The sequence below is a fragment of the Rhinoderma darwinii genome, chromosome 10 (assembly GCF_050947455.1).
Source record: "Rhinoderma darwinii isolate aRhiDar2 chromosome 10, aRhiDar2.hap1, whole genome shotgun sequence".
NCBI classification, from domain to species: Eukaryota; Metazoa; Chordata; class Amphibia; order Anura; family Rhinodermatidae; genus Rhinoderma; species Rhinoderma darwinii.
Genome location: NC_134696.1, coordinates 45,295,581 through 45,322,770, shown reverse-complemented (window position 1 = coordinate 45,322,770; position 27,190 = coordinate 45,295,581). Strand labels below are relative to the sequence as shown.

The window sequence follows — 27,190 nt, the reverse complement described above, 5'->3', positions numbered from 1 at the left end:
CTGATGACAGAAAACAGAAATTAATAAAAGGATTTTAAAAAATGTTAGAGTTTGACTTATTTTACAAAACGATGATTTCATTTATTTTGCTTTATGTACAGACTATTAAACTGTATCTAGTGTAGGGATAGATGTAACATGCAATCAATTGCTAGTATGAAGAAACGTAGAAACAGACACCACGAGTAAGGGCATGTAGTAACAACTTCTTCAATCTCCTTACCTCTTTGAGGTCACGCTGCAGTTTGGCGCTGACCTCCTCGGATTTTATAAGATCTTTTTGTGCAGTGTTTAATTCTTCCTCCAGTTCGGCCATTTGGCGGCACATCATGGTCAAGCGTTCCTTTAGCTGACACAGCTCTAACCTTTGTTTCTCCAACATCTCCTCCAGCTCAGTTTCCCGTCCCCCTCGAAGCTCATGAAGAGTGGAGCCATTCAGGATGGTCTGAAATCGAAAGAACATAAATGTTTCATTGGGTTACTTCCATGGGGTGCAAATATCGTTTTGGGATAGCTATTCAGATAACTGAACAAATAAGGGTAATACAGGTATATCATGCAAAGGCGCTCAGCCTGAACTAGGCAAGACATGTCAAGGCTGGGTCCCTCTTAGATCTGTTCGAATATATCAGTGAATGTTTCCATGGCCTAAAAACTAGAAATCGGAAATCTGGTGATTACCGGGGTGCGCCTGCTGAAAACTACACTTATTTCTGAGGGATACCGTTGATGACCACGCATTTACCCTTTAATTCATCATTAGGCGCTCATTCCAGTGGTTCTTTTCTCTGGTTAAGCTGGGGACAACCCACCTCCATTATGTCAGTATGTGCTAATAGGGCTTATGGAAAGGGTTTGTCTAGATGTGGCAACTCTGAAATTAATTCTGGGGAACTCTCACCAAATCTCAAATGCATCCAAAAACATCTTCTCAGGTCCAAGAAACTGAGATCTGGAATGCTGTTTGATGGAATGCGCAAAATTGTAGGGCTGTCTTAGCCATTACACAGTCTGTTACTCTATATGGAGAAAAGTTTGAATCTCCTATGAAATCTCTTTTCCTAACAAAATAGGGATCAAATCTAGTTACTTTTTGTCCCACAAGAGCCACTATTTTGTTATTTAGAGAAACAAATGGTGCCTACTTTTTTCCTCCATGTCACAGTGACTAAAACAATCCAGCGTATCTCAACTTCCAGGACTTCTGTAAATATGATTTGGGGGTAGTGGTAGATTGTGGTTACGTTGCTATGTTTGATATTTTGGTTTTGAGTATAGTTGTGCTGTATGACAGCTACTCCAATAATAATCTACTGTGCCTCCTCAAGCTGCATCAGTCAGAAAAATCAAAATTTCCCTAAACTAAAAAAAAACGTAGCATGGCATCCTTACAGAACTCTGCGAGTCTCCATCTTTACTGCCGTCATCGATTCCTGACCTCCTCCTTGCAAGCTGTTCTCGTAGAGAAAGGGACTGTAAGAAGACGATGAAAGGCAGACATTACAGCTTTCTCCTACACACTTCACTGTGATGACTAACAAACTCAAGATGCTCACCTCCTGACTGGACATTTCCAGCTCTTCCTCCAGCACTGCCACCCTTTCGAGGGCCACACGGAGACGCTCTCTAACCTGTTGAATTTAAAAATACAAAAGTGAAGTTCTAAAATAAACCAGCTATACTTTGAATGAATGCATTTTAACATAAAAATTTATTTTATAATTACTGTAGCTTTTATTAAAAATGTTGGAGCGTTTAGCTTCTGTAGCTTCTTTGTATCACAGTACATAGAAGTTGCAGAATGTCATTCACAAACAAATCCGTCAGTGAGTAAATGTGACGGCACGGTTTGCAGCTGCTCCTGTGCCATCATCTACGCTCAATACTGATCAAATCAAAGTTTATCCACTCATTTAATGACACTGCTACTGGGACGGAGGCCCCAACCAAATATTTCTGCCCAATGTCCCCCAGCAACCTTGATATGGCCTTATGTGCAACAGAGCAAAAACACAATTATAAAGAATAATACATACTTAAGTTTGTCCTGTTATACACATACATATTATAGTACTACATAAACATAATATTTCATGGAGTTGCTTCACATAAAATATGAGGAAATTGCATCAACAGCAATTCATTAATACATGGATATTAATGAAATGACCCCTACTGGCAGTAAGAGGTATTCTACAATAGAAATGGGCACACAGAAGGAATTTGAATTCTCTCCTGACATCCCATAAGCAAGTTATAGTCCCCTACTAAAACACTCAATATTTCGATTTATTTTTTGAATTCCATAAATTTGGCCCTGCCCCTTTAATAGTGCCCTAGGAAGTCACCTACCCCACGAACAAGAGAAATTAAATTAAATTATATTACAATATATTAAGAAACTGCCTTTTTGGCAACGACCTTATATTCTATGTAAAGCACTTCCAAACCAAAGTTTCTTTCTTAAAATTTAAGACAACAGCTCAAAAATCTTAAACTTTATAAAACAGTTCTATAAGAAAAAATAAATATTGGAAATCAGTCAGCTTTGTAGCATCACATGCTGGTAAATAAAGAAACAGCTTCTTACCCAAATCCGGAAATACTTGTTTTGCTTATAGCGTAAATAGTACACAGCAGAAATGGGCATTTTGTGCTCTGAGCCAATAATCATGAAAAGTAGCATTATACCTGAGGCTCCAAGAAAATATTTATGACAATGAGGCCTTTGACTGGTGGGAACCTGTACTACCTATGTAGCGGCTTTGAGCTGTCACCAGTTACATATGAATTGATAGGTTGTTTAAGATAAAGGTGTAAAACATTAATTGTGCTCCCTAGTCTCATGCCTAAAGGTACTCGGGGCAAGGTAGGCAGTAAACAACAAAGGAGGACGTTATGTACTCATCCCACTCAGTCCATTTTATAGCAAACTAAACGTGTAAATAGCATTTCATTGTGATCTAAAAGATCACGAGGAAGTGTCACAGAATTCTATGACCAGTGACCTTACAATAACACCTCATTTGCCAAATGGTGCTTACCTCAGGAACTTAGGGACACTACCAACCTATCTAGTAATATGTCACAAGCCGCAAGCACCATACAGCAACTTATTTTTTATAGGACAGTCCTGATTTCTTCAGAACCTGAAATCCACCATGTTTAGGATACAATTGGCCAGAGTTTAGGTAAAGGATGTGGTCTGTCTGGTCATGCACCTGAAACATCGACAGTAAAGTAGCCCAAATGGAATTAGGGGGCGAGCCAGTGATCTTAGACCCCCACTGATATCCAGAATAAAAAGGTCTCTCAACACAATCTCGCTGTCACTGCTAAGAATCTTTTGTCAGATATAGTAATGGAATTCTATTTGTCAAAAGGGTTCAATGGGGTTGTGCCCACTTGATAACCACTGTTCATGTACCACATGAGGGCATATGGATGTTATAAAGAGTGGTCCCCTGGTCGAGACCCCCTCTTTGAGCCAGAGCAGCGAGCCTCCATAAAGTGCAACTTCCGCTCTTGTGGACTGAACACAACCATGTATTACATGGTCGTTTGAATGGGCGCCATGTCTTACAAAATTTTCCATGTCGTGGCCCTGACTGGGCACATGAAGGTCCCTCTGGTGATCAGTTGATCACCCGAGGTTAGAGAAGCTGCTCACCAGGGCAACTTCATTTTAAGAAGTGGTTGTCATGATGAAAAACCTCTTTAACTGCTCTATAGAGCCTTTCATTCTGGAAATCAGTGGTGGTCCGAAATCACAGACTTCACCAATATAACCTTCCCACATGTATCTATCATGTTGGAAGGTCAATTTGACCCATGCCATAGTTATCAGTTTAATGACTGCAGCCTAAAGTAACATCATGGGTGAATAAGTGAATCTCCTGAGACTGTGGACACCGTTACCTTTTCATCAAGAGCCTTGTGATGCTCAAAGAGGGACTTTAGTGCTTTTAACACTTCTACCTCACTGGAGACCCCGGCTGGCGATTGTGCCTGTCTCTTTACCACAGTCATCCTTAGTGAGCGCTCGTGCCGGGACACCAAGCATTCCAAGTGTTCTAACAGCAGCTGAGGAGATGGGGAAAAATAAGAGCGTTAGATGAGAATTTTAACAAAAGCAGAACCCGAAAAATACATTGCTGGTGTCTTGAGGACATTACCATGATGCTAGCACAGTCTGAGCCGCAATATTTTACAGTGGGGATTTTCTAATATCTAGTAATAATTCTATGCCAGCAGCCTGGCACTGTAATAACAGATTCTACGGCGTGAACAGTTTGTTCTGTACTTATTTGTACTCGAAGAAAATATAATCTCAGTAGACCAAACACTTTTTTATTAACCTCCTGCATGTCTGATATCAAAGACTAACAGCTTTACAATTCACCGAGGGATTATTGTTAATGGCTTCCTGTGGACCGCACCACAAGGGACTGCTAACAAAGATGACAATATTTAACATGAAGCTACTTTGCAACCCCTGCAGGTGCTGCTGCCACCCAGGTCACTGGCTTTTTCCAGCATGGAATTATTTGATTTCTAAAGCCACTGTTTTAATTTTTTCGGACAAGCTCGCTCATGGTAGGGCACAGTATCTCATACAATGTATTTCTATTGGGTCATGTGACATTGAATGAGATTATTTTTCCCATAGGCCATTTACCGTATAATCAAAGCAGTCCAAGTGATCAAGATTTACCATAGGCCGCACAGCCTAACAAATCCTACCATGTCAGCAAGGTTGCAAGGACCTTTCAGAATTTATTTGTCATAGGAAATCATTGTGGTTGTGGTAAATCCAGCTATTTTGCCGAACCTCGCCCTATAACCTGGGTCTAACTAAAGAACATTTCCTCTATAATAATAATAATTTTAATAAAAATAAGACACGATTAAATACCATTAGATTGCCTTTTTTTGTCAAGTTGATAGAATGTTATTCAGCTATATCGGTTTCTGGAACAGCTGGGTAACGACCATGCTCTTGAATGGTAAAACTGCGTAGTTATGTAGTGATAGATCACCTGCTCTTATATCATTGTATAACTAATTAGGCCATCTTCACACATATTACCCTTGAGAAAATCTGATGCGGATTTGCAGGTTGATCTGCCACGTATTAGCATAATCCGCGTCATTATGTATATAGAGGAAAATAATTTTACTAACCTGAAAGACAATTTAAGGCTACATTCACACAAACGTAGCCCACCTCGGACGTGATAAACTGCCGTTTTCCACATCCGAGGTGCACTTGTGCGGGTTTTCATTAACGGTTAGCCATAATCATCAACATTAAAAGAAACAAAATGCTGGAAATAGATCACTCTGTGTGTAATGAGTCTATATAATATACGAGAGACACTTTTTGAATTGAATTACTGAAATAAATAAACTTTTTGATGATATTCTAATTCAGTGAGAAGGACTAGTATATGTAGCCCTATGGATGCATTCGGGCGTATGCGCTAGGATCTTTAACGACACATGTTGAACGTATATAGAAAACGTGATGTGAACACAACCTTATATTCTACATTGTGCAACATTTTACGAGTCTTCCTATGTAAGACCAGATTTTCCTATGTAAGTCCTTTTATACCGGCCCATTTTGGGCGTAACGAGCACCAATCAACGAGACAGCTCGTTGATTGGCGCTCGTTTGTTCCTTTCACAAGGAGCTATGTATGTGGACGAGCACTCATTACTCCGATCACTCTTCCCCATACATTTCTAACACGGCAGCAGCACGTCTCCCTGTTTAAACAGGGAGCCGTGCTGCCCATAATGACAATTGTTATGGCAGGAAGGAGGTGAAGGGAACAAGTGAGCCCTAATCTACCCACCGCCCTGTCCCTGCCTACTTGCAACGACCCGTCCTAGGCGACGGGGTACAACTTGGCGGCGGTCCCTACGCTGACTAAGTGCAAGGGGGTACAAACAGGGAACAAGCAAGGGAAGGGGCAGTAGCCCACGGAACACCGTGAGGAAACGGAGTGGTGAACGAGCCAGTCAGGATCAGGATGTAGTGGAGTATACAAACGCAGAGCACGGAGCAGGAAGCAAGCCAGGGGCAGAGCGAAGCAGGATAAGCGGGAACTGAAGCAAGGCAGAAGCACGGCAGAAGCAGGCTGGAGCAAGGCAGCAGTGGGGCCAGGAATCCAAGAAGAATAACAAGCAATGAGGAAGAGAAAACGGCAGGTATAAATGGACAGGGGGCGGAGCTAACTCCGACTGACCAGGCCGCGATAGGCTTTCCCACTCCTGAGCCTGCCACCCTGATTGGTGGGAGCCGGTGTCAGTCTAAGAGGTCTGGCCTCAGGTGTCGACTGATTAATCCTGGGAGTATCCACAGACGTAGTGCCTGGCAGATCCTTTACAACAATATTTTAGGTTGCCGAAAATATACGATCAGCCGACGAACGAGCATTTGCTCGTGCATCGGCTGTATGTTGTCCTGTTTACACAGGTCAATTATCGTGAACGAGCGTTCTGCGAACGCCCGTTTGCCCAACAATTGCCCCGTGTGAAAGGGCCCTTACATTTGCTGTGAAGTTGAATACAATAATATTGTTCTCTGTTATCAGTCATTTCAGACTGGGTAGAAGCTTACCAAAGAGTTTTTGATCGGGATTATTTACCGTTATAGTATAGAAAAAATATGAGCCCCCCATGATCACTACTTTATCTCACATAACTCCAATTCCATACATAGAGGTGACTGATATTAGCAGCTCGTCTTATAAAATGCATTTTTTTTATAAACGGACGGTTAGTTGTCCTTTAATTTACCATCACACAAGAAATGCTCATCTCACATCCACACTATATTAGGGTATGTATGTGCACACACACTAATTACGTCCGTAATATACGGACGTATTTCGGCCGCAAGTTCCGGACCGAACTCAGTGCAGGGAGCCGGGCTCCTAGCATCATACTTATGCACGATGCTAGGAGTCCCTGCCTCGCTGCAGGACAACTGTCCCGTACTGTAATCATGTTTTCAGTACGTGACAGTTGTCCTGCAGCGAGGCAGGGACTCCTAGCATCGTACATAACTATGATGCTAGGAGCCCGGCTCCCTGCACTGAGTTCGGTCCGTGACTTGCGGCCGAAATACGTCCGTATATTACGGACGTAATTAGTGTGTGTGCACATACCCTTACATAGACACCACTAGATCTAGAGTTTATCGCTATCTGAATCCACGTTGCTGCCTGATCGCTGGGTGTAATCTCCCTGTCTTTTTCTTTGATAAGTCTTCACTGAGGTAATTTCACAGTGAAAACACACGAAGCTCCTTCAAGTTGTCGTATTTTGCCTGTGGCACGCTGTCATCCGCATTTACTGTGACAGGCACTTCCTACGTGTCCTCAACTTGGATGCGGCACTATTCCATGGCATCAAGACGCACCGTGAAGTGTGTTTATTTATAGCAACTTCCAACCTAACAGAAAAGAGGACAGCCTATATCACATGGGTCGTTAACTCTTTACACCGCTGTCAGAAAACAGTGCCAATCCCCGCTGTGCAGTCCTATTTGACGAAGATCTTCTCTTGATAATTAAGTCTGTATTGCTTTTGCGCGTTCTCGTTGCGTTTTCAAACGATGCCAAAAGAAGCGTATCTGAAAAAAACGCATGCTTTTTTTTTTTAATGTTTCAGCTGTAATCTGGTTTTGATTTTCACACGAGGTCATTACGTCCGTAATTGACGGACGTATTTCAGCTGCAAGTACCGAACCGAACACAGTGCAGGGAGCCGGGCTCCTAGCATCATAGTTATGTACGATGCTAGGAGTCCCTGCCTCGCTGCCGTACAACTGTCCCGTACTGTAATCATGTTTTCAGTACAGGACAGTAGTTCCACGGAGAGGCAGGGACTCCTAGCATCGTACATAAGTATGATGCTAGGAGCCCGGCTCCCTGCAGTGTGTTCGGTCCGGGACTTGCGGCCGAAATACATCCGTCAATTACGGACGTAATGACCTCGTGTGAACATACCCTAATACACTGTACCCTGTACGTTTTCGTTGTGTTTTCAAACACTGCTGAATAAACGCATTTGAAAAATGCATGCGTTTTTTTTAAATGATTTAGCTGTAATCTGCCTTTATATTTAATGGTATAGGCTCACAACTGAAACCTCTTGTAAAAACGCGTCTGTAGTTAAAAGACGAATGAGTTTTTCCAGATGCGTTTTTGTGGCAGCGTTTCAAAGCGCAACAAAAACGCACAATGAGAACCCAGCCTAATAAGAGAAGTAGCAAGCAGTCATTGAAAACGAGGACATGGCTGGTACCAGTCGTTACTGAGGCCAACTGTGCGCTTTTTCCAGTCATGTCAGGTTAGTCGGTTCCTCGTACAGCATGAGAGCTGACAGAATTGCTGGTGTGATTACTACGCCAGAAGCGGCAGCTTTGCATATTTCTATGACTACCAGTAAATGTGCCGTCACTTTGCAACGGGATCTGAAAGGTAGGAAAGTGTAACTTGCTGGTGTTAGCCGCGGTTCGCAAGAGGAATTGTCCTAGAAATGTACAAATACACAGGAATTGTCCCAACAGTGAATGCCATTGTAACTGATGAAAACGCTAGGGTTTCACGTTGATATTTGGATGTCCACGAGCCCTGGTATAATTGAGCAATTACCTCGATTAGCAGGCAACTTTAAAGTTTCTCTATAAGGCACGGGCCATATGACGACTTTGGCCACGTCTTGGCTCGCGCGTCCAAAGATCACTGTGTCACGCTGCGTACATCGCAATAGTATAAGGGCATGTTGTTGCTCTGCGACCCGCAAGTTGCCACGACCGCGGCACCACAGTCACATGAAGTCCAGTGGGTTGAATTCTTTACAACTGTGGTATCGCAGTCCTGGCAACTTGAAAGTCGCAAAGCGACCACATTGACTTTCATTACCTGTGATACAGGCTGCGTGACACAGCGATCTTTGGCGGAGTGACCCGTATTCTGGCCAAAGTCGCTGTATAGCCCTATCTTAATGGAAAACTCACAGGTGCCTTGGACAGAATTATTGCGATTGTCGCACAACTTTTTACCCCATAGGGAAATACCTGCTTCCTTAGGGCCTGTTCACATCAGCGTTGCCCTTCCATTGAGGGATTCCGTCTGAGGTTTCCATCGGGTTAGCCCCTCAACGGAAAGGCAAACGGAAACCTCAGCTTCCGTTTGTATCACCATTAATCTCAATGGTGAAGGAAACTTTGCTAATGGTTTCCGTTTGTCACCGTTGTGAACGGATTCCATTGTTTTGATGGAATCAATAGCGCAGTCGACTACGCTATTGATTCCGTCAAAACAACTAAACCTTTTCACAGGCCCAATATCTGCCGTACTGTCTTCTCTACCGCCAAACTCCTCATGTGGCACTAGTGCTGCGCCGCTTAAAAGGACCAGCGCACACCAATTTCAAAAAGTTCTAAGCCTACGGCTTACCACTATTTAAGACTGTCTGGGAATCCTTTTACTTTGTTATGTAGTAGGTTCAATTTGTTCCTAAATTCTCTTAAGAAGTTTCCATTATGTTTCCCTGGTTTTGCTCAGCTTGACTTCTGTATGATGCCTGCCCTGACCCTGGGACTGGTTTCCCATGTTTCACAAATTCTGCCTGCCATAACATTGGCTTAAGTCCAACTATATGTCTGTATCTTGTTCTGATGCTGCGCTGCAAATCTCCAGCCTGTCTTCACTTCAACTCTTGCCAATAATTACTATTCTGGACTAGATACTTGTGAATTCTCTCCAGGAAAGTCCATACCTCAGTGAGGATTTTAAGGTCGAATACCTTAGACTCTCTGATCGAGCCCACGTCAAATCCATTGGTATCTGGTAGGTCCACCATCTGTCTGTTGACCTGGTAGGTCCACCATCTGTGATGTTACACCACTTTCCCAAAAAATTTACTGACTTTTTATATGATGAAGGGGACCCATGTTTAGAAAGCGGCCGCCCATAAAGCTGCATCACAACAAAGATCTCAGTGCTGTGTCTGATTGGAATATGGGGGCAAACGGCATTTTTATCTTTTTTAGGCCAGGATCACACACACAGTTTTGATGCAGTTCTTGGCTCAGTATTTTAAACCAAAACCATAAGTAGATCCAAAAGTAAGGGAATGTATAAAGAAAAATCTGATGCATCTCCTCTCTTATGAGTCCACTCCTGCATCAAGACTATATGTGTGATCATGGCCTTAGGGCAGATATTTTTATTTTCCCTTTCGCTTGATCAATAGGGGAAAACAATATTCTTAGAAATTCCTTTCATCCACATCTTCTCCCCTTACATTTTTGAATTTACTACAGTGACAAAGTGGATCGAGAGCCATATTCCACTTTAAGAAGACGAGAAGTTCCCGCAGTCCTTGCATCGAATGGCAAATATCACAAATTTCAAGACAATGAAAAACATATTTAAGACCATTTAGTCCTAAATAATGCTGTCCATAAGGATTATGTGGGATAGGTTATCCGGTAGTGTCAAATTGAAATAAATCAAGGCCTTGTCGAACAAATATATTTCCAGGGATATCAGGTCCTAACTACATAATTTCCAGTTCAGGAGGACTCAGGAGTAACGTAAAAGCAAGTTTCCATATATTTATTTCTAATATGGCATATCAAGCAGACATGGCATAAATAGGTGGAGGTCTGGCATTTATTCTTTTAAGGATTGACTTCCATTGTAATAGTTAATTCAGGAGTCCTTAACATTCAACTGAAAATACTATCTTGTTGCATAGCAAGAGGCACAGCAGGAAGCTGGTGACAACTATGTGGAGACATGTGTTGTTGCCCGTCGGACCTCTGAAGTACTGCAGGGGCCTATTAATGCCATACCACCAGCATATCTGCCCCCTTCATTTCTACAGAGAAGTGACCTCGGCACCAGAGAGATATAAAAATGAAGGTTTTTTTTCCCTATGTAATGCAATGAAAAAGAAAGCGCAGGGGGACGTTGCCCCTTCAAATTCAGAACTACTGTAGAGGACCACCGGTTACCGAAGTGATTGTTGACGTCTCTATGCATGATGTCTGATTATTAGATATCTAGATCAGGAGACTCCTTCATATGGCTCCTGAATCACAAGATGATCATTTGAGACAAACACGGAAAGGTGTTACAGCTTTTTGGCATTCCTAATAAATCGTCCTGGGATCAGGCTCTTCAGACAAAACACAAAAAAATAGATCAGCTCATCTTCAGCTTCTCAGCTAAATTCTCAAGGGCAAATATGCCCCAAACAACTCAACCGAGGAAAAGAAAGTAAATCTCAATATGTGGGCTTTATATATGATCTCTTGTGTTATGCTATGAACACCCACTCCAACTGTTTAAATAAGGGTGGTAACCACACCGGTGACATACCAGTGCCTTTAAAAGGTACAATTATATAGGCATGGTTGTTTTTATGGGCCAGGTGGACAAAACAGTCTAAGATTCGGAGCCAGGTACACTGGATTTTTTAAAGTCTACCTTTAAATACCTTGTAAAGGTCTGAGACAAGGGCATTGCCAACCGAGAGCGTAATACTAACCCTAAATCACAGCCGACATGTTTATTTTGGTGAAATGGACCACATCGTTCTATTATTGATTAAACATGAAAGTGTTAAAACTTTTTTTGCGTGTCCAAACGGATAGAACATTTCAAGGAACACTAAACCGAAAGTCTGAAGCATGGAAGAGTTGTAAAAAGAGAATATTCACACCTAAGTATATAAAGGTCTGTTGAGGTTATAGCATTGGGGGTACGTAAGATAAAGTGGTGATCATGCAAAGCAGGAATTTTTATGGAATTTCAGTCAAACATTCCATTGAAAAACACTAAAATCATAATGTCTCCAGTCTGAAGTGACTGATAACAGCAAACAACAGAGAGCATTGAAGCGCACATCAAATGGAGACTAGAAGTTCCACATTTGATTGAAACCTAGGATCACAGTCCTGCAAGCTAGGCCGGAATGAAGGGTAGGTAGAATTGGTGACCACCTCGTGCACAACCGGAGGGAGAGTACAATTTATGCAAAAAAACAACAATGCACACACACACACACAACACACACACACACACACACACACACACACACACACACACACACACACACACACACACACACACACGGCAGTGGTGGATAGATACAGTGAATGAATGGATAATTTCAAAATGATGTCCTTTTTACCAAGCTAAGGCTCTGTTCACATCTGCGTTGGGATCCAGTTCTGACGTTCCGTCTGAGCTTTCCGTCAGAACGGGACCCTGCACAGGAACAAACTGACACAGACGGAAACCAGAGAACCAGTCAACTACGCTATTGCTTCCGGCAAAATGACGGGTCCGATGCACAACAGAGACAAACGGAAACCAGGACCACCGGATCCGTCACTATTGAAATCAATGGTGATGGAAAAGGAAACCTTTGGTTTACGTCTGTTCAGGGTCCCATTCTGACGGAAAGCAACGACGGAATGTCAGTACGGGACCCCAACGAAGATGTGAACAAAGCCTCACAGAGTTAGGTTTCGTTCACATCGGTGTTGTGGCTTCCGTTTTACCGGATCCATCAGAGAACCACAAGTACGGAAGTACACGTTTCAGTCAAAAAACACATTGATTTCAATGGGTTTTGTTTTTGCATTAGTTGTGCTCAGTTAAGCTCCGTTCCGTCAGGTTTCTTTTTTTTTTTCACTGAAGCAATACGGTAGTCTGCTGATCTATTGTTTCCGTCAAAAATTATGGAAACCTGACAGAAAGGACCATTCCATTTTTTGTAACATTGTAGTCAATGGATGACGGGTACAAACTGATATGCCATTCGTTTGTATCAGTTATGCATTACGTTTAACGGATCCATTTTTTTTCTGTACATGCACAGACTAAAAATGAAAGCAAGAAAAATGCAAAGATAAAAATGCAAAGATAAAAACGGATCCATTAAAAACGGAGTATAACTGATGACACACAGACACAAACGGAAAGTCAAGAGTTTGATTTTTGACGGATCTGGTAAACTGATCCGTCAAAAAAAAACAAAAACATATTTTACCTTCTTTCAGTCTGGCATCCGTCAGTCTGTACGTTTTTTATTTTTATTTCAACGGATCCGCTAAAACAGATACCACGACGTAGATGTGAACGAAAGAACAGCACTGACATGCCAGTAAACCCATCCGTCCGTCTACCTATAATTTTGCCATTTCATATCATTCTATCCGTATATGAAAAACAATACAAATATAAACATAATATGCATTTTCATATCTTTACCTAAACAATGTTCACAATTTGATAAAGATCCTTTTCTCTTTCATCTGCTGACTGCACCAGAAGTTGATAAGTGCTAAAATAGGAGGAGAAGGAAGAGCCAGCCCCCCTACGGGCAGCCAGGCTCTCCAATACCCCCTCTCTACTCCTTGTCCCAAACACTCCCACTGTCATCTCCCCACTCACCCGAGTGTTGTTTCTCTCTGCTTTCAGTTCAGCAATCTCTTCCTCTCTCTCCAGAAGTTGCTCACGACACAGGTTCAACTCCTTAGTGAGGGCTGCAAATTCCTATAAAAAAAAAGAAAAAATTGAAAATTATGTAGAAGTATACAAAAAAAAAAGTACAATCTTACAAAAACTGCTTACAAAGGTGTAGATTTCAGGGACACCCATTTCATTCCCTCCAACGGTCCCTATAGTTTTATTAAGGAGATAAATTTGTATCTTAAACTGAATTACAGTGTAAACGTGGTGTCCCTGCATGCAGCGGACTAGGTTTAAAAAGGCTTATGAAGAATCTAATATGGATAGGAAAAAAAAAGTACATTTTCTGCCAATTGCACGAAGGTGAGGAAGAGATGTGAGAGCGGCAGTAAGATCACACTGGCTGCTTTGTGTAGCCCTGGTCTCCGAAAGCTCCCAAGGGAACAAGTCCTACACAGACCCCCTTCAGCACACTGCCTGCTTTGTGTAATCGGGTAGCTCACTAGACCTTTTCTATGGCTTTTTAGGTTATTTTCTATCACCCTTTTATGTGGATATTTAACAAATGTTCTCCAGTATTATGTATTTTTAAACCTTCACTATCTGAATGACCTGTATGCTGCTGGTTGTATATACTCCTCAGAATTCCCATGAATATAAATAGGCTATGAAAATCTGTGCGTCGACCTGGTCTCTTCCAAGTGAATTTGAGACAGGAGACAAAAGGGACATAATGCACGGATGATCACCAATGCCTCTTTGCTTTAGCAACGAGTAGGTCCTGATTGCTGAACCCCCATCAAAACATATCCTATCAATAAATGTATGTAAAAGACTATTATGTAAGAGGTTCTGCAGCATCTGAGGTCTGTATTACAGGCTACAATTCTCCAAATGAGAAGAAAGAGCTTTGTGTCATTCAATGGAGGAAAAATGGAGTAGCAGTGATTCCTATGAAACTCTTTTTCAAAATGAGGTGCTGCAAGATCTGGTGTGTTAATCATTTGGTACATTTCGGCAAAAGAAGAAGCGCCGCTTTATGTCAATCACTATTGATTGACATGAAGCTCCCTTCTGAGAAGAAACACGAGCTGGGCCTAAGAAGAGGATTGGGAGCCCTGGAGGAACAGAAGAGACACAGCAGCCTGGAAGAACTAGAAGAGGAACAACAGAATGTAACAAGGAGGAGAAGAGGAGGAAGAATCCAAGCCAGAAATAATGAGAAAAGGAAGAGCAGCCTAGAAGGAGAAGGAGGATCCATAGCCAGAGAGGACAACCTGAAACCAGAAAGTAGGAGAAGAGGTGGAGCAAAAAACAGAAAGAAGAAGAAGAGGTGGAGCCAAAACCAGAAAGAAGGGGGAGAAAAGGAGGAGCCAGGACAGAAAGAAGGAGAAGAGGAGGAGCCAGGACAGAAAGAAGGAGAAGAGGAGGAGCTCCAGCCTGGAAGGAGAAGAGCAGTGAGGAGAAGGAAATTAGTTAAAGAGGCTCTGTCACCAGATTTTGCAACCCCTATCTGCTATTGCAGCAGATAGGCGCTGCAATGTAGATTACAGTAACGTTTTTATTTTAAAAAAAACAAGCATTTTTGGCCAAGTTATGGCCATTTTTGTATTTATGCAAATGAGGCTTGCAAAAGTACAACTGGGCGTGTTGAAAAGTAAAAGTACAACTGGGCGTGTATTATGTGCGTACATCGGGGCGTGTTTACTACTTTTACTAGCTGGGCTTTCTGACGAGAAGTATCATCCACTTCTCTTCAGAACGCCCAGCTTCTGGCAGTGCAGACACAGCCGTGTTCTCGGGAGATCACGCTGTGACGTCACTTCCTCAGGTCCTGCATTGTATCAGACGAGCGAGGACACATCGGCACCAGAGGCTACAGATGATTCTGCAGCAGCATCGGCGTTTGCAGGTAAATCGATGTAGCTACTTACCTGCAAACGCTGATGCTGCTGCAGAATCAACTGTAGCCTCTGGTGCCGATGTGGCCGACACGATGCAGGACCTGTGAGTGACGTCACAGATCTGCACTGCCAGAAGCTGGGCGTTCTGAAGAGAAGTGGATGATACTTCTCATCAGAACGCCCAGCTAGTAAAAGTAGTAAAAACGCCCCGATGTACGCACATAATACACGCCCAGTTGTACTTTTGCAAGCCTCATTTGCATAAATACAAAAATGGCCATAACTTGGCCAAAAATGCTCGTTTTTTAAAAATAAAAACGTTACTGTAATCTACATTGCAGCGCCTATCTGCTGCAATAGCAGATAGGGGTTGCAAAATCTGGTGACAGAGCCTCTTTAAAGGGAACCTGTCACCAGCATTTTAGCTATAAAGCCAGCAATACCTGGTGAAAGTGGGTTAAAAATCATTGTCATCTAAGCTATAAATATGTTCTAAGTAAGCTCTGTAGCTTTAGTATTCAGTTTTTCAGTGGTCCCGAGCTGTATGCAAATGAGCAGAAAAGAGTCAAATCTTCATCTGAAAAGAGTCAGATTTTCATTCCTCCAGCATCTCAGAGTGGACTCCACCTCCTTCTTTTTGATTGACAGCTCCTTAGCCAGTCAGGACCAGACAGGTGGCAACGGTGGGCGGGGTTAAGAAGCTGCATCCCAGAGGGAAATATAATTACGATAAAAGGCGGGAAGAGTTTAAACGACGATATTTACTGACAGAGGAGGACTTCAGGAAAGAAGAGAACAGGAACGCACTCTGGACAGCTGCGGCCATTGAGGGGTCAGGCGAGTTTAACAGGTAAGATGTTGATGACAGGATCCCTTTAAGCAAGTCATACATGGGACACTTTGCCCCTGACCTGTCCAAATCTTTAATTCTAATTCTTGACATCTGCAATGATTAGTATTATTTTCCAAATGGAAAATTGTTCCCACTGTTGCAAATTTCGTACATGTGTATCTCTACCATATATGCAGATATCATAGCATATAACCAATAATAACCAAGAAAAACTTAGAACTAATCCTGTATCTCAACAACAATGGGACAAATATGTATCGGAACCGACCATTTTATTAAGACATGATTTTTGTTAAACTCACGCAAGAATATAATGAATGTCACATAGGGACACAGGAACATACAGTATGTCATATAGGAACATTTGAAACATATGTCAATTATTTTAATTTCCTACTATTTATAATGTAATTGCTTAGCAGTGCTGGGACCACAAGATTGGTGTTTGACCAGAGCAACGCTGCAGAATATGTTGGTGTCATTAAAGCTCATTATAATACAAATTTGGTAGAGAAATAAAGGCTATTATCTGACAACAAGCAGAATCATGTGTTCCTGGTCAGTGGTGGAATATGGCCTCAGATATGACCTTGTACAGAGATTCTTCTGGAAACAGATACAAGGTGACCATTAATCCTGCTATCTTTTGACCTCTAAAGCAGCGGTCCCCGACCTCTTTTTAACCAAGGACCAGTTTCATGCAAGACAATTTTTCCACAGACCGGTGGGGAGGCGGGCTTGTTCAGGGTTTAGGCTCAGTTCCCACGTTGCGTAAATACTGCAGATTTTCCGCATTGGAATTCGTTGCGGAAAATCCGCAGCATAATACAGTAGCAGCAAAGTGGATGAGATAGAACAAATGTTGTCCACACGCTGCGTAAATAGTGAGTAGAAAAAACGCTCAGAAATTAACATGCGGTGCAGAGTTTTTTATTCCGCAGCATGTCAAATGTATTTGCGTAAACGCCGCTTATTTGTTGTGGGTTTTCCCCATTGAATTCAATGGGGAGGTAAAACCCACAACAAATAGCAGTTGTTGCGTTTATTGCGGGTGAATCACAGCGAATCTTAAACCTACCCAGAAGTCTGTTTCTTCCTCCAGGCCGGCCTCCTGGGATCACAATTCATCCCATGTGACCCCTGCAGCCAATCACAGGAAGCAGCGGTCTCCTGGGATAAAAAGTCATCCCAGCAGGCTGGCTGAGTGCGAAGAGGTTTTCCGCAGCAGACATTCTGGCTGAAAAATTGCACCACAATTTGGTGTGGTTCTTCGTCCGGAAATCCCTGTGGCCACCGGGGCAGATACCAAATGATAACGTGGACGGTACCAAATGATCCATGGACCGGTATTGGTCTGCGGCCCGGTCAGTGGCGTAGCTATAGGGGTCGCAGGGGCCCCCGTTGCCATACCACATGCTTGTTGAATAAATCTGCTGTGCCGTGAAGCCGGCACTTCCTGGTTACGGTCACATGGTACACTTAGTGTACCATGTGACCGTGTTGTCACGTGACACGTCTTCCAGCCAGTGAAGTGGAAGAGCCGGTGCGGAGGACTCCAGGTGAGCTGCGGAGTCTGTATTGTAATGTATTGTGTTGTGTTGTGTTGGCTTGTAATGTAATGTATTGTGTTGCCTTATAATGTATTGTGTTGTATTGTGCTGTTTGCGGTGGAGGGGGGGCCCGTTAAATTACAGCCCCCCCCCCCTCCTCTCTCCACCACAAACTGCACAATACAACACAATACAGTACACACTGTGGGTCGCGTCCCCCTGGGGATTCATGTGAAGACCACCGGGGGGTCGCGAGTCACTCACTGAGGTCCCGGTTCCATTCAACGCTGGAGCAAGGAGCGGACGTCTCCTTGATCCAGCATTCACTGTGCCCTGAGCAGCTCGACGCAGGCTGGCGGGATGTAGCGACATCATCGCGCCTGTCTGCGCCGAGTCACTCATAGCATCCACCGGAGGAGGCGAAGGATCCTCCACCCGGCGTGGGAACGAGGATAGGTAAGTAATTATGCTATTTTTCTATTATGCACATATGGGGGCATTATACGGTGGGGCTGATAATGCGGGAGGGGGGGTATTATACTGCATGGGGGGCTGATATGGCATGGGGGATGATAAGATATGGGGGCATTATGCTGCATGGGGGCTGATATGGGGGCATTATACTGCATGGGGGCTGATATGGAGGGATTATACTGTATGGGTAGCTCATATGGGGGCATTATACTGTATGGGGAGCTCATATGGTGGGCATTTTACTGTATGGGGAGCTGATATGGGGGCATTATACTGTATGGGGAGCTCATATGGAGGCATTATACTGTATGGGAGCTGATATGGGGGGCATTATACTGTATGGGGAGCTGATATGGGGGGCATTATACTGTATGGGGAGCTGATATTGAGGGACATTATACTGTATGGGGAGATCATATGGGGGGCATTATACTGTATGGGGAGCTCATATAGGGGGCATTGTACTGTATGGGGAGCTGATATGGGGGGCACTTTACTGTATGGGGAGATTATACTGTATGGGGGCTGATATGGGGGACACTATAATGTATGGGGGCAGCTATGTGGGGCATTATACTGTGGGGGCTGATATGGGGAGCATTATACGGTATGGGGCTGTTATGGGGGGGCATTATACGTTATGAGACATTATACTGTGTGGGGGCATAATATAGGAGCATTATACTGTGTGGGGGCATTATACTATGGGGGCTGTTGTGCAAGGCGTCTGGACATAGGCGTGCGCAGGGGCCTGATGATGGTGGTATTGGGGTAGGGGTAGGGGAGCCCAAGCTGAATTTTTTTTTTTTCGCTCTGTATTTAGACAAATGTTCTATTTCATCCACTCTGCTGCTACTGTATTTGCTGTGGATTTTCTGCAACAAATTCCGTTACAGAAAATCTGCAGTATTTACACATGTGAACTGACCCTTAGGTCGGATTCACACGAGCGTGTTCGGTCCGTGATATATGGTCCGCATGTCGGCTGCATTTTCCGGACCGAACACGCTGCAGGGAGCCGGGCTCCTAGCATCATAGTTATCTGTGACGCTAGGTGTCCCTGCCTCTCCGCGGAACTACTGACCTGTACTGAAAACATAATTACAGCTCAGGACAGTTGTCCTGCAGCGAGGCAGGGACTCCTAGCGTCATAGATAACTATGATGCTGGCTCCCTGCAGTGTGTTCGGTCCGGGAAATACTGCCGACATACGCTTGTGTGAATCCGGCCTTACAGTTTTGAAAAGTGTTCAGAAAAAGGAGCACGACCAGAGACGTTTTTAAATTGCGCCAGTTTGGTGCAAAATCTTAATGTAAAGTATGAGAGCCAAGAGGTGGTATAAGGAAGAGAAAAGTGTCTAACGTAGCAAGAAGCTCCAAATTTATCATACAGCGTGCATCATTGTGATAAACTTGGCTTTGTTTCTGCACATCTGGTCTAGTTTTATCCTTTCTACATTTAGGAAAGAATTATTAAATCACCCAAATGTTTATTACAAAGTTGCATAAGTTTTCATTGAACAACGATTAAGCTTTATTTACACAACACTGAAACACCCTAATATCAGAAGGATTTCTAATGACGGACAAAATGTCCATCATTACCGGAATTAGCAGTAAAATCGCAGCCTTACTCACAAGCGTGTGCAACTTCGCTGTGGAGCCCTAGTCTTAAAAAAAATATAATCCATTTTCACACCAGCAGCTGACATTACTTCCAACACTGTGGACCTGTACCGTAAGTGCCTTCTTACCCTTTGTCTTCCAGCTTCTAATACGGAGAAGTAGATGCCATTTTTGAATGACTGCTATTTGACTTCACAAGTTTGTGCAGGAATAGTCACAACTTTTATCTTATCTAATGTGATGCAATATTTATTGTCATTTTTTTTATATAATTTCACATTTATGCTATTGAGAGAAGTTAATGAATAGGTATCAAACCCTGTATTACTTATAGTGTTCAAAAATAGGCACTTTGATTTCAAGAACTGAAAGCCTATTTTAATATTTCACATTTTAAATCTTCATAAAGGGTTGAGTAACTTTACAAATACTTTGCTTGCCTTATTTTGTAGTCATATTTGTAGAAACTTTCAAAATCCTGATGGTTCCTATTGGAAACAGTCAGCAGTTTATCTGTATCTGCTGTCAGGCAAAAAACCTAACAACTTAGTGGCCATATACCTTAGGGTATGTTCACACGGAGTGTTTTCAGCCATTTTTCAGGCTGTAAACAGCCCAAAAAACGTCTGAAAAATCGGAAGCAGAACGCCTCAACATCTGCCCATTGATTTCAATGGGAAAAACAGCGTTCTGTTCCGATGGGGCGTTTTTTACGCAGCCGTTTTTCAAAAGACGGCCGCGAAAAAGAAGTGCATGTCACTTCTTCAGCCGTTTTTGGAGCCGTTTTTCATAGACTCTATAGAAAAACAGCTCCAAAAACGTAAAAACTCAGTGAAAAACGCGACTTTGATTAAAAAACTTCTGAAAATCAGGAGCTGTTTTACCTTGAAAACAGCTCCGTATTTTGAGACGTTTTTTATTTTGTGTGTGCACATACCCTCAGATAACTGTCAGCCGAACGAGCCTTCGACCCACAGCTATTCCACCGGATTTCGTTTACAAATGCACGCTTGTCGAGTGTGCATGTTTACTCAATTGGGAGAGGGGGAGAAATCTGCAGCCAACACCTTTGGCGTTAGCTTATCTCCTGTGAGAACAAAGTATCGGGCATGTTGAAATCCAGGACACCCCAATACACATCATGGCATGCTGGGAGTTGTGGTTACACGATAACTGTGGAGCCAGAGCTTGCAGATCCCTGGTATATTGCATGGATTGTTTATCATCAAACCTGGATGTTTCATAGCCAGAACCCCTGCTGGGTAACTTTAGTTATTAGATGGGCTATCCCCGCTCTGTTACAGGCAGCAGCTCTGCTGTCAGATATACGAGGGATCATTGTATCTCTTACTTTATTAATGATGCTGGCTTCGTTTTAATAACGCCCCATGGATTGCAGCTACTGGTGCAGCAATGCTTACTGGTGATAATCGCTTATTTTACTGACAAAATATATTCATCTTACTGTTTAAAACAACAATTGTACTGTATATAACCCCCACCTCATTCCATTTACATCACTGCAGTATTTAATCCTCTTCAAACTGGAATGAAATACAGAACAGTAAATCCTAATATTTTTGGTTCATCGATATCAATAAAAATAGTGCACCCTCTGATCTGATCTGTCATTTAGGCCCTATTCACATCTGAGTTAGAGGCTCCGTTAGTGGCCTCCGTCGCAGATCCGGTAGAGATTACCGGAAACAATAGGGCAGGATGCTGCGCTATTGGTCCCGGTAAAACCATGGATACCCTGACAGATATCCAATGGAACCCATTAAAGTCAATGGGTTCCGTCGGTTCCTGGTGGTGTCCATGGTGCTACGGAACCATTGCTTCCGGTGTTCCCTTGTTCTGCTTCTCTAATGGAACAGAGCAACGGAATGACTCGACGCAGATGTGAACATAGCCTAATGGGTAGTTGATGTAGAACAGTTACCAATTCTTTTTCCAAACCATTTTTCCCACAAGAAAAGTAATATCTCAAATTCAGAAAACAAGAAAAGGAGATGTAGGTCATTTGGAAATAAGCAGAAACCCAAAATGTCACCAATGGATTGTGCCTGATAAGAAAACCTCACAAATGTACAAAGCACAAATGTTAGAGCGTCTATGAGATACCCTAAAAAATATAAGCCCTTTAATGCTTCTGTATCTACGAAATGGCTCCTGATCCTCTATTTTCCTGTTCGGTAATCAAATGACCCTGACCAAGGGGACAAAATACTGTAGAATTTAGGAGCCAGTTAGGCCATTCCAGTAGCCAGTTTTCATTTTTTTAATGGCCAGGCAATACAACTTCTTGAGACATTAACAACCCAAAAATGTAGGGGTCAACAGCAATTTTCTAGGTGACTGCCTACCTGGCTTTTGGAATTTGTTGACTGGTGTAGACTTCTGCCAGAATAGATTCATTCATTGCTACTGCATTTTGAGCCTACTATACCCATCTGTTTGGTCCTGGCCATAGTCTATGGCATATAGATCAATTGACAGATCAGGGGAGGGTAAAGCATAAGGTGGGCTGCGATCAGAAGCTCCACCTGGTCCATGCAAATCGATGATTAGAACAATAATGCCATGGCACAATGTCTTGAATTCACTATTTCCATTGAACTAAATAGTAAATTATTGACCCAGTGTACTCCTGTGCTACATATATATTCTAAGTTTCCTAAAACTGGTTTTTTTTCCGCATAGATGCACAAGTTACTGATCTAACCACTTGATATGGGATAGCGCTGACACTGTGACACAGACAGAAGAGGTCCCTTGTACATGAACAATGTGAGTCCTTTGCTTTCCAACATCTAATATTTTGAGTAGTGCCGTAACATCATTTGCTCTCTAGAATATCTCCAAATGGCTACCAATTTCTGGAAATCCACAAATCTACTAGTAACTAGAACCATGAGAAACATTAACACAGTCCCTAGTTGTGTCTTTCAACTTCAGTCCTCAAGTGCCACCAGCATGAAATGTTTTCAAGTTTTCCTAAGTATCTAGGCAAAATCAGGAGCTACCCGATGTTCTCTCTATGGGATATCCTCAAATCATGACTTATTGGGGGCACTTGAGAACTGGAGTTGAGAAACACTAGTTAATACACAATAATACACTAGTCTAATACACAATAATACATTCTGTTTTTCTTTGTAGGTGGCAGCTGGCCCTCTGGCCTACAGGGCCCCTGGGCACCAACGCATAAGGTAGGTCTTTCCCTGTTTCCTGTCTCAACAAAGCCATCACATACACAACATTTCATAGATGCGTAGGGAGGCCGATAACCCACACAGAATAAAAGTTGCTGGTTGTTATCTTAACTGCCTGCATATATTTACACGCAGCGAGTGACGTAAAGACGAAACTCTGTGAAAGAATATTTTAATAATGTACTAAGGAACACCTATAAAATTTGTGAAAGAACTCGGCCTTCTTCAAGCTCAGCCATTTATTCACAATTTAAATAGCTGTTGGAGGATAAGGCAATTCAATCTCCCGGGCCGGAACGCCAAACTGTAAGTAGAGTCATTACCATTCCGAGCACACAGACTGTTAACCTAATCTTCCCACGTACTCCATATTCAGGTCCGGGGAGGACACAATGGAGACTGTGCCTACAGCACTATTTTTAGTCTGCCGTATACCTGTGCTCCAGTCCGGGAACTCAGAATATCAAATGGATCTGACTAGTGAAAACACGTTTACTATATAGATTATACCTCTATTATGGTGCAAATATGACAATTATGTCTCTGTCTCTGCAGGCTGCTGATAGTAAATATTGCCACTTAATTAAGAGGTCCCAGCATATGTGGTAGCGGGTTTCAAATAGTGGTATAAAAATGTTAGATACTGAAATTAAATGGGACCCGTCACCTTGAAATTGTAGTCCAAGCTGCAGGCAGCATGTTATAGAGGAGAAGCAGAGCAGATCAATATATCGTTTTGTGGGAAATATTTAGTCGAACTTGTAATTTATTGATTATATTCCTGCCCTTTCTATGCTTAGAAGTCCAGTGGGTGGTCCTACTCAATGATTGACATCCTTCCCTGTATGAGTGTGCATAGAGAGATAGCTGTCAGTTACTGAATAGGACCGCCCACTGGACCCCTAAGCATAGAAAGAGCAGGAATATAATCAATAAATTACAAGTTATACTGAATCCTTTCCCACAAAACTATATATCGATCTGCTCAGCTCCCCCTCCTCTATAAAATGCTGCCTATAGATTGGACTGCATTTTTAACATGAAAGGTTCCCTTTAAAATACACCAAGATGGAAATCGGAGCAGACGTCCCATATCAGGTTGAAATGAAGCTTCAAGAATATTCAACTGGTCTCCTATGAAATGTATAGGGCCAGATGAGTCTGTGAAGGTCTCTGGTAAAACATTTTGTTGGGGCCAATCCCTCTTTTTGGAAAGGGAAAGTAGGCTGAAAATTATAGAACTATATAATACCAATTTAATAGTGCAATACAGTGTCCTAAAAATACCGCCACACATTGCATAAGTAACAGTGCTATATAGTGCCCAGATAACCGTGCTCAGGTCCCAAGTCTTCAAACAAAGCTTTAGAGATATGTAGTTAGCCCGTCTGAATCATCTTGAGGAGGGTGGAGGAAGCCCCTAGATAGTGGAGGCCAAGGGCATTTGCCCCTTCAGCCCTTCCTATAATCCAGCCCTGATATTTTCACATGCTCTGTTTAATAAGACTGTCCAGCTCCTGTAGAACTATGTTCCAGCACTACATCCTCCCAGGAATTAGTAGTTTATTATTTTATGAAGAAGATATTTGATATCAATTTTATCCATTTCCCATCATTCCTTTCTGTCACAACCTGATGGTGAAATTTAAGTATACACTTGTCATCAGTTCCTAACACATCTTTTCCAAATTTCACACAATTCCGGTTCCTTTTAGTGACTCTTGGAGTGGGGGCAGTCATTTCCCTATTTCTTTCCATCATCATATATTTTTTATTCTCTCCCATATTTTAGAAGGGTCTGTAACTGTATCAATAATTTGCAGTCAACTGGAAACTGGATTAGAAACGCAGCAATCTGTGTCCCATTGAAGTATGTAGGCTACATTATCTATACACTCCCTTCCTGTTTTTTTATTTTTGTTTTTCTTTAAATGGTTAAAAAAAAACCTGTATACGAGTTTGCCAGAAGCTCCCTCTAGTGGTGGCTACAGGCAGACAGAATTTATCACTGTGGATTTGTAGCTCCGTATAGCTTCTTTAAACCTGTAGAGCTTCTTTAAACCGGTATATGATAATTCAGAAAGACTGACTCAGTGGTTAGCACTGTTGTCTTGCAGCACTGGGACCTGGGTTCAAATCCGATCAGATCAAGGAGAAACATCTACATGGAATTTGTATGTTCTCCTGTGTTTGCATGCGTTTCCTCTGGGTACTCTGCTTCCTCCCACACCCCAAACACATACTAACAGGCCAATTTCATGGGACAGCAATTAACCTAAGTGTGCGTGTGTGTTTGACAAAGGTAACTTCGATTTGGGAGCCCCATTGGAGACAGAGATTTATGTGAATATTGACAATGTCTGCACAGCGCTGTGAAATATGTTGGCGCTATATAAGCAATGGGGGGAAAAAATAATTTAGTCATGCCTCCCATTTATTTGTCTGGGTGCTAATGTTGTAGCAATCGGTAGTGCTGGGGTGGTGCTGGAGCCAGGCATAGCTACAAACTACAACTTTTCTATAAACTGAGGATAGTAGTAAAGCTAGTAAAACATTATGTGACAACCACTACTAGAAGCAATGATAGTGCCCATAAAGGTAGTCACTCCGCTTTTCACAGCACTGCTACATCTCCTTTACCTGAACCCTCTTTCATAGCGGTCTGCCTCTGCACGTCTCAGTACTCACTGTACTTCTGGCATTCTATTCATGAACCAGGAAAATAAGGATGAACAGTGAACTGTAGGTCCTGCTTGGATACTACTGAATCCTCCGAGGACAACCACTCATAAAGGCATTCATGTATGAGGCTCCTGGGCCCTAATGCACAATCAGTACCTGCCCCACCTCCCAAAAATCATGCAGGCCCTCTCAGATACCAGAGATCAGATGCTACTGTAACCTCGGCGCCATAGCTACACCACTGCATTTATGAATCTCCTTTGTATCTTTAGAAGACACAAAAAGCACAAAGAATGTAAATATGGAAAAGAAATGTGAGATTAGTGTGACCGTCATAGATGGAAAGATGCAATCTACAAGGTTTTGGGAGTGATCAAGTCTCTTCACCAGATACGGTACAGTATTATATTTCTGTGAAAACCCATCCTACATCCCAACTCACTGATGTGGATCAATACATAAACTGCACTTTCAGCTGCCAGGCATTCTGCCACATGCTCTCTTCTCTCTATCCGTCAGTTTACACAGCACACTTGTCATATAAATATGTAATGAGAGTAAAATACCGCTGTTCTTATGAAACTTTGGTTTATCTCTATATATACACACACCACAAAATACAAACCAAGGTATATACTGTGTATATATATATATATATATATATATATATATATATATATATATATATATATATATACACACACATACACACACACACATACAAAGATACATTGCTTTTCTTATGTATCGATCCGGAGTTACAGTCGGTGTTGTAGCCAACCTTATCCACAATTTTTCAAACTTTTGAGGAGTACTCCCTGCTTGTCCAGTGTTTGCACATAGCTTACTGAGGTGATTTTCATTCTGGGAAGTACGATTTTTACACCAGGTACAGTGCAGCAATCGGATATCGAATCCAAGAACTCAACTAGAATGATATGCAGCACATTGCATTAGAGAAACACGTTTACATGGTAAGGGGTGTGCCTGTCAATTAGTTCATTGACTGTTTCCGATAGCAACCAGCAGAATTATGAACGCAACTCCGGAGTATAATACAGGCTGTAACCCAGGATCAGTACAAAATAAGAAATGTAATATTTATATTTGATCACACTAAACACCAAGCAGATAATGTAGTGACGAAACAACCTTAAAACTTCTACATTCATTGTTTACTTTCAGTGGATAAAATTCTGTCCATTGTCATGTGATGGACACACAGGTGCTGGGATCGTTAGAAGACACAACTCTGATACACATACTGTAACTATAACGAGACGTGCACCTGTGTGTCCATCACATGACCATGGACAGAATTATCCACTGGAAGTAAACATTGAACGTTCCTACTGAATAACAAAAAGCAAAGATCTTAA

At 42.4% G+C, this 27,190-nt stretch overlaps 1 protein-coding gene across 5 annotated transcripts in view; it reads right to left on the bottom strand.

Moving 5' to 3' along the window:
* PPFIA3 (PPFI scaffold protein A3) overlaps positions 1–27,190 on the bottom strand; it is a 109,087-nt gene that overhangs the window by 55,383 nt on the left and 26,514 nt on the right. For 4 of the 5 annotated variants that reach the window (XM_075839823.1, XM_075839828.1, XM_075839825.1 and 1 more), the window contains exons 3-7: positions 13,491–13,592; positions 3,919–4,083; positions 1,557–1,631; positions 1,393–1,473; positions 224–445 (exon numbers count right to left, since the gene is read on the bottom strand). In XM_075839823.1, the coding sequence (XP_075695938.1) occupies positions 224–445; positions 1,393–1,473; positions 1,557–1,631; positions 3,919–4,083; positions 13,491–13,592 (645 nt within the window). The remainder of the gene's footprint in view (positions 1–223; positions 446–1,392; positions 1,474–1,556; positions 1,632–3,918; positions 4,084–13,490; positions 13,593–27,190) is intronic. The other variant, XM_075839827.1, reaches the window with a different exon arrangement.